We start from the raw sequence: 8,377 nt of genomic DNA on the forward strand, positions 1-8,377 counted from the left end.
GCTGAGCCTGCGCGGCCGGAGCCTGTGCTCCGCAGCGGGAGAGGCCACAACAGTGAGAGGCCCGCGTACCGGAAAAAAAAAAAAAAAACTAACTTGCCTGATCCACACATATGAAAAGTAATCCCAATCATGTCTTACATTTGTTGTGTATCTTATTAAGTGCCAGGCATATGTAAAGCCCTTCTTTACTTGCATTAGTTCACTTAATTATCACAGCAGCACTAGAAGGTAGGTGCTATCATTATCCCCATCTTAAAACAGAGATCTAAGAAGGCAGCATGGAACTCCTTGAACTTTTCAGAAGCGTCTGATTTCTGCTAAGAACATACAGATCCAGCCATGTCCCTACAACCACCTCTCCAAGGGACCCAGTGCTAGGACAACAGCGGGTGTGACCAACCTATGATGTTAAATAAGAGATTTGGAACCCTCGTGAATGCTCAGGGTATGGTATCAAATAAGACTCAATACCACAGGGACCAAAGTTAAACACACGCATGGTTGCCTTTAGCTATCACTCGTTTGCCCTCAAATTACATGATTAAAGATAAAAAAAAAAAAAAGCTAACAGCTTTGGAAAATGTGCTAACAAAGTGACGGAACTAAAGTGGAAATTTAGGATTTCAAAGATGAGTTGGGAGACTCTATTCCAAGAAGGGACAGATTGGATCTCTCTGCCAAGCAAGTATGAGACAGAAAAAGCGTCTGAGTCAGAGGGAAGAAGGCCAATGCTATTCCAAAGAGCCACAAATTAAAAACCAATTATGCAAGGCTTGCTAAAAAAACGTCAGTGGGCTGCCTTTATGTTTTAAATCACTAAAAACATAAGCATGCTTATGCCAACATTTACCCAGCACATCAGCTGGTTTGGGGAAACTTTTTATGCTCAGGCTAAACATGGATGAACATTTTGGTCTTTTTGGTGAGCAAACTCCTAGGGTGAGCACACCTTCCAAGACACACTGTAGTTCATGGATTCGAAGTCCCACTTCTTCCAAAGGTGAAAGCCTTCTAAATGTTCTCTAGGGCCCCTGGAGAAGTTAGGAGATGCCAATGTGAAATCCACGAACAGCTAAGTCTCCTCTCCTGTTCTCAAGAGGAGAGGAGAAGGATCTTGTCACCACATGCAGGATGTGCTGGAGAGACAGAATCCACGATGGAATGCACACACTGATTCCTCAAGGGGACACCCTCAGAAGCCTCCCTGATAGGGATCAGAAGAGAACAAGAAGTACAAACAGATAAAGTCAGGTTCCCAAATGTAGCCAAGTACTCTCTGGGCCTACTAAAAACACAGATTCCCTGGACTCTGCCCTCTGAGATTCTGAGTTCATGGGCCCCAGGTTGGGTCTGGAAATCTGGATTCATAAGAAGTTTGCCAAGTGGTTTTGATGATCAACCAAGTTTGGGAATGGTTGGTTTGATTTTCATTGTGTCCTCTTGTCTTTGGCCTGAAGTCGCTTATGTTCAGAAATAGAAAAAGAAAGGGACAAATGCTTGGAGGTGAGAACTGGGAGATATAGAAACCAAGGGATGGAAAGTGTAAGTGACTTGCCAAGTTGACACAGCTAATTAATGTTCAAACCAACAAGCATGTGTTAAACAGTCTACAGGCCAGGCACTGTCCACCGACTGGTGGAAGTAAAAAGGAATGGAAGATGTAGTCCCCATCCTTGGGACCTAAGCACAGGACACAAACTCAAAAGCCGGCTGGTGACAATAGGCATTGTGAAGCGGGCTGGGAAAGGCAACAGGAGGCGGTGGGGACTGCGGAGAAATGAGGACCACATGCCAATACAGTGAGCTCAGCTCCAGCTTCTCGTTGCATATAAGGGTGTAGGTCTAGAGTGCCCAGATATTCTGGGTTTTTTAAAGAAGCCAAAAAGTCCACATTTCCTGGCTTTTAAATATAGCAACTCATTCAATAAAAAAAAGAAGAAGAAGAAAAAAAACCCCACACTGTGAGGGCCAAACAAGATTCATCTGTAGGCTGACTCCTGCCCATGGAATGACAGTTTGCAATCTCTTTCTTAAAAGGTCATCCAGACTCTCTTGAACTTGAGTACCCTCTAGAGCACTGCAGAGTGACACAGAGGGTGAGGGGTCCCATCCAGCAGGTTGTGAGGTCATTGCTTGCTCTGCGTGTGTGTATGCGTGCTTGCACGCACACGTGCACACACACGAGGGCAGGGCTTCTGGCCTCCCTCCGCCACTACTGGAAATGCATTCCAGGCCCAGAGGCAGGGCATGGCCACTGCAGCCCACTCGGAGATGACCCACCCAGGAAGGGCCGAGATCTCCAGGACAACAGGGAGTGCTTGGTGGAGGACTCCAGCTTAAGGGGCTGCAGAACAAAAAGTGGAGGAAGGAAGGAAAGCTCTGGAGAAAGCCAGAGAGCAAAGCTGTCTTGAAAAGGAGTATTGAAAAGGAAAGAAGAACAAAGAGAAAGAGAGAAGCATCGGCTCTAAAAATCCCATAAGCCACAATATAACGTGCCCAGATTCCCTAGCCAACCCTCACAACGAGCAGTCTGGCCACTTCCCATCCACTTGGTTTTCTCAGCTTTTCTTCATGACACGGACCACTACCTGGCCTTTTATATTGTATATGAATTTGCTTATTTTTGGATATCCCCACTCCAATACATAGTCCAAGAGAAGGTGGACTTTGTCGACTTTGCTTATGGTTTAGTTCCCAGTGTCTGGCCTGGTGCTTGGCACATGGTAGGTGCTTAGCATGTATCTGTTGGACAAATGGACTGTGGGGAAGCACCTCCACAAAAATGGTTTAACGTGATGTGACAACCCCATAATATTGGGTTCGCCAAAAAGTTCGTTCAGGTTTTTCGTAACATCCTACAGAAAAGCCCGAACGAACTTTTTGGCCAAGCCAATAAAAACATCAGCACAAAGCATTTCATCATTTACAAAACCCGTCCTTTAACTTAATTCCTCTGATTTTCTTTTACCCAACTGCTTCATGTATTTGGACATGGCCCAAGAGGCTGCTGGCCTCTATACGGCGGACAGCCCAAGAGCCAGCTGGGACAGAGCTGCCTGCACAGCGGCTCGGCCCGTCCTCTCTCCGGGGGCCTGGGAGATGATACGGCTGCAGAACTGACGGGCTCAGCGTTAATCTGGGCGTGTCATCAAAATGATGGAGGATTCTGGGGCCAGGTTCATCCGGCTTCCCCAGCCCAACAGAGTACTGATTAGAGCCTGGAAGTCTGGCAGAGAGCACAGGAGGCAGCATAGCATAAGGTTTAAGCTTCGGCTGCAAAGTCAGACTGCCTGGCCTCGTTTCGCAGCTGCGTGACCTTGGATGTCCCCAAGACTTGTTGACTGCATCCACAATGTGGACATAACAATAACAACAGCAATAATAATGACCTCAAAAGGGTTCTCATGCGAGTTCGACAAGATGCTGTACAGAGAGCACCCAGCACTGTGCCTGGTGCACACCGCTATCCCAGCAGCAGCGTCTTGCCCACGCAGGGCCCAGCTCTGCCACCTTCCAGCCGTGCGACCCCGAGTGACTTGACCTCCTCCTCCCTGGACCTCAAATTCCTCTTCTTTATTTTTTAATTTATTTTTCAATTTTTCAATTTTATTATTATTATTTTTGGCCGTGCCGCGCGGCTTGCAGGATCTCAGTTCCCTGACCAGGGATTGAACCCGGGCCACAGCAGTGAAAGAGCTGAGTCCTAACCACTGGACCACCAGGGAATTCCCAAATTCCTCTTCCTTAAAATGAGGAGAACCAGATCACCAGGATCTGGTAAGGAATAAACAAGACTCTACATGTTGAGCCCTTAGCACAGGGCCTGCTACATATTAAACGTTTAATAAATGTGAGCTCATATCTTATTATTATTCAAGAAAGTTTTAGTAGTCCAAAATGCCAGTGTGAAAATCCACCAAAGGCAGTGTGCCATATGCAAATAAATCTTCGGGACATAAGGTTCTCCAGCTGCAAGTTTCTCTCCCAACCCCCTTTATCTTTCAGTTGCTCTCAGAATGAACCCCCACCCATCTTGAGTCTGACCTAGAACATCGGAGGTCGGTTCCCAGTGCAGGGCTGACCTTACTCCATGCCAGCACCCACTACACTGCAGTCTGACAGCGAGGGAGGGGACATGCAAATATGCCCTAAAAATGGCTTGTTATTTTCACAGCCTGGATGGTGTGTGTTTGTGGGTGCCTGGGAGGACGGCACGTCACTGTCAGGTACAGGGCATATGTCACCAATTTGGGGGAGGCTGTGAAATGTAAAAATACCCAATCCAAATAAAGACCTTTTCAAAAAAAAGAAAGAAAGAAAGAAAGGAAGGAAGAAAGCTCCTCTGGTACCTTTTGCGGAGGGGGGAGGTGGTAACTCAGCCCCTGCCTCCAGGCAGATCTCAGAGACCAAAGCACCGGCCCCTCATCAACCCCACAGCCTCAGTGCCCCTGCTCAGCTACTGGTTTTAAATACTATGGAATGACCCAGAAATGAATGCTTTCAACTTCTGGGCCTGGGAAGGCAAAATAGCACAAGACCAAAGATAAGGGCTCTCCACAAAGAACACAGAGCACTAACTAAGCCAGGAAGTGCTATCCACAGCACGCTCATTGACAAAATCAATTCAGAAGAATATAATTACCCGTCAACTCTCATCTTGTAATCAACCGTCTTTAGTGGGCATCTACAGGGCACCTAATCCAGGTGTCTCCAGCACAAATGTCTACAGTAGGGGCCACGCGGTCCAAGGTAAATGAAGGCAGCCGGCGGCAACAAAAGCAAAACTGACAGTGTAAGCAAAATCGAGAGGAACAGGGAGGCGCCGGGCCTGTGGGAGACTGGAGAGAGCAAAGAAGTGAAGCGGCTCCCCCGCTCCTGGCCGTGCCAGAACAGGGCACGGTGTGGCCACATCTTCCCGCTTTGTAATCAAAGATTGAAATCCAAATTTTCAAGTGAAATGTTGGTTCCAGCTTCTTTTAAAACACTGCGCAGGCCAAACAAAACACACCTGAGAGCCACATCCGGCCCGCCAACAGCCAGCGTGCCACCCCCGGCCGAGCTCCCCAGCAGCCCTTCTGTGCAATTTTTATGGTACTTATGGGGCGAGGGGGGGCAGAGCAGGAATGGCATTAAATACCCGACTCCCCCTGCTGGTACCCAGACACCTTTCTCCACTAAGAGTCCCCCTTTCTGGGACGTCCAGCCCTGTGAGCTCCATCCCACAGGATGAGCCCCCATCCGGGCGCACCTCTGTCTGTGAAGGCTCCCTCCCCGCAGGGCGGCCCGGCACCGCCGTTCAGCTGCCTCCCCCCAGGCCTCTGGCCCAGCCGCCTCTCCAGCTCTCCAGCTCCCACCACCGGCTCCTTCTCCCTTCCGGGCGGGCAGCTACTCTGTCTGGCCTCTGAAGAAATGGCCCCGCTGGGGACCTCACTGGGGCAGGCCTTTGGACAAATCACCAGCCCTGGGGAAGTGACCGGGGGCGTGCCCAGCACTGATGCTCACCCACGCTGGGGACTTCTGCTTCGCCCCGGTCCCCAGGGAAAAGCTACTCTTCTACAAGTACGGCTCAAGAGCACTGCAGCTCCAAGGGACCCGAGGATGGCGTGCTCCACGTGTGGGTCCTCTGCAAACACCAGCTAAGGCAGATGGTGGCGGGCCACTGAGGCCAAGTCCAGCTCTGGCAGCAGCTTGCGAAGGGAGCCCACACCACCCCTCCTCCAAGTTCCTGCTTTCAGCTCCAGCCTGGGGCCAAGAGCAACAGAGACAATGATGTGACCAATGATAGTAACTGTTGAAGCTAACCCAATACTGGCATTGCCGTATATACTTTCCAAAGCATGTGCACTTTCCCATTATCTCCCCTGTCCCCACCCCCAGCACCCCAGAGAGATGGCCAAATGTTATCATTCAATACTTTTATTATTAATCACTCTTCCCTTGCCCCTCAAAGAACCAGAGATAGGTTGGGCATCCTGCCCTAGCCCAGTGCCTCTCAAACGCTAACATGGCCCTGAATACCCCAGGGGAGCTTGTTAAACCGCAGAGTCGGATTCCGACAGTCTGGGGTGGGGCCTGAGATCCTGCACTTCTAACAACCTCAAGATGTTACTGACATGGATGCTACTGGTCCTCAGACCCCATGTTAGCAAGGCTTAGGTCACACGATGAGTTTAGGGCTAGACCTAGGACACTAATCCAGGCGTCCTACCCTCCCCCCAGGATCCTGCCCTGGGGGAACAAGGCTCGCTCACCTCACTCTTCACGGGTTGGGGCCTCTTGCCCAGTTTCACCTCCAGGAAGTGCAAAGGGGCAATCATGGCCCCAATGTTGCGGATGTCGGCGTATTTCAGCTCCTCTGCAGTCAGAGCGGAGCTGGGGAGTCCGGTCAGGGGGCCGAGCCCTGGCAGAGAGCCCGCAGTCATGGAAGGGTCTGGGATCTGCCCAGGCATCATAGCAGGAGGAGCGGCAGTCCAGCCTGGAGTGGACAGGAGAAGAGCAGGACAGGCACTGTCAGCCGGGTGAGAGGTTCCATGAGGGGTTTAAGTCCCTGTGTCTCACCAGGACCTCACCCTTTCTTTCACCAATGTCCCCCTAAACCCCTTCCCCACCTTAAGGTGCTCTTCCTGCCCTTAAGTCCATTCTGTTATTGAGGGAAACTTGATCGGTTAATTCACACCAAGGTTACTGTTGGCACTTAGGCAATGCTTAACCCAATCACAGGCCACATTGATTCAGCATTTGCTATGGGCTGGGCACTGCGGTAATCCTTCCATCAGTCCCCTAAGACTGGGTCAAAGGCCATGACACGGAGGAAGAAGCCAAGGCTTAGAAAAAAGAACTCGCTCCAGACTGTACACAGTTAAAACCGGAGGAGCTGGATTTAGACTGCAACACGCTGCCTCCGAAGAGAATGGATCAGAATGGAGGCATCTCAAGCACCTTTGCACCTGTTTAAGAGGGAGCTATTTTGGGGCTGTCATGGTGCTTCCCCTCAAATCACACATCCCATTCCGCATACTTGTTAAGACACCCTGAATACGAGATGAAGCAGATCTAAGTTAACAGTGAATGTGTGTGTGAGTGTGTGCATCTTGCATCTATGAGGCACGGGAGATGGAATTCATTAGCATGTGCTTCCCCAGGGGAGCCCAGTATGAGAAAAGTCCTCCATGGGCTCTTCACTTTCAAAGCCAACACATATTCTAGCTCCACCAGACCCACAAGGTTTGCAAAGGAAGGCAGATTCAGGCATGAAAGAAAGACATAAAGTAGACAGGTCAACACTAAGGGAATTCTTTTTCGTTCTTTTCACTGGGGGAAGCTCATGGGTAAGAAACTATCCTTTCAAGGCACAGATGGCAGGGAAGAAAGCTTGTCTGCTAATAAAGCCAGACTTTCTGGCCACTTAACAGGGCTCCTACCTATCCATCCATCCATCCGTCCGTCCAATTGTCAACCACTTACTATGAGCCAAGCGGCACTGAGAACACTACAGGTCAGTTGTGCACAGTCCTGGCTTCTAAACAGCCTTGTAAGTAGCATTTCAGTACAAAACTGCCTCTGGATTCTAACCCTAAGGAAAAAAAAAATCATTTCTCCGGCTTCCCTGGTGGCGCAGTGGTTAAGAATCTGCCTGCCAATGCAGGAGACACGAGTTCGAGCCCTGGTCCAGGAAGATCCCACATGCCGTGGAGCAGCTACGCCCGTGCGCCACAGCTACTGAGTCTGTGCTCTAGAGCCCGTGATCCACAACTACTGAGCCCGTGTGCCACAACTATTGAGTTCACGTGCTGCAACTACTGAAGCCCGTGAGCCTAGAGCCTGCGCTCCACAACAAGAGAAGCCACCACAGTGAGAAGCACGTGCACAGCAATGAAGAGTAGCCCCCGCTCGCCGCAACTAGAGAAAGCCCGCGTGCGGCAACGAAGACCAACGCAGTCAAAAATTTAAAAAAAAAAAAAAAAAATCATTTCTCCCCCTTCCCGCCTCGCTGCACAGGGCTATAAAATTAAAACTTCATCTGTCTTGGAAATCCTGGGGGAGAAGCTTTGACCTATCTTTCTATCTTCACTCTCTCTTCCCATAGAAAGGGGTGCATTTGGCAAGACAGAGAAGATGTGATGTCCGTCAGACCACTTTCAGTGAGAAAGTCACTCCCTCCACCCTCTGGAGCCAGGCCTGCAATGCAGAGAGGGCTGCAGGCTGCCACGCCAGGAGGCTGCTCTGGGGCATGGTGGATGAGCTACATGTCTCCCCGGAACTCCTCCAGGGAGAATAAGAAAGGGGCCAGTGTAAGGACTCACTCCTCTGTGGCGAAATGATGCCTGGACCCAGCCATGTGGGTATTTGGCAGGCGGTGGGGGGTGGGGGTGGGGAG

General features: G+C 50.2%; 1 protein-coding gene and 1 non-coding gene across 2 annotated transcripts in view; both read right to left on the minus strand.

Moving 5' to 3' along the window:
• JDP2 (Jun dimerization protein 2) overlaps positions 1-8,377 on the minus strand; it is a 39,664-nt gene that overhangs the window by 23,150 nt on the left and 8,137 nt on the right. Inside the window, exon 2 of the mRNA XM_024737814.1 lies at positions 6,252-6,475. Coding sequence (XP_024593582.1) covers positions 6,252-6,475 — 224 coding nt within the window. The remainder of the gene's footprint in view (positions 1-6,251; positions 6,476-8,377) is intronic.
• On the minus strand, positions 3,654-3,725 carry TRNAE-UUC (transfer RNA glutamic acid (anticodon UUC)). The gene has a single exon. It is a non-coding gene; the product is annotated as a tRNA-Glu (tRNA).

This window comes from Neophocaena asiaeorientalis, unplaced genomic scaffold (assembly GCF_003031525.2).
Source record: "Neophocaena asiaeorientalis asiaeorientalis breed wild unplaced genomic scaffold, Neophocaena_asiaeorientalis_V1.1 scaffold49, whole genome shotgun sequence".
NCBI lineage: Eukaryota > Metazoa > Chordata > Mammalia > Artiodactyla > Phocoenidae > Neophocaena > Neophocaena asiaeorientalis.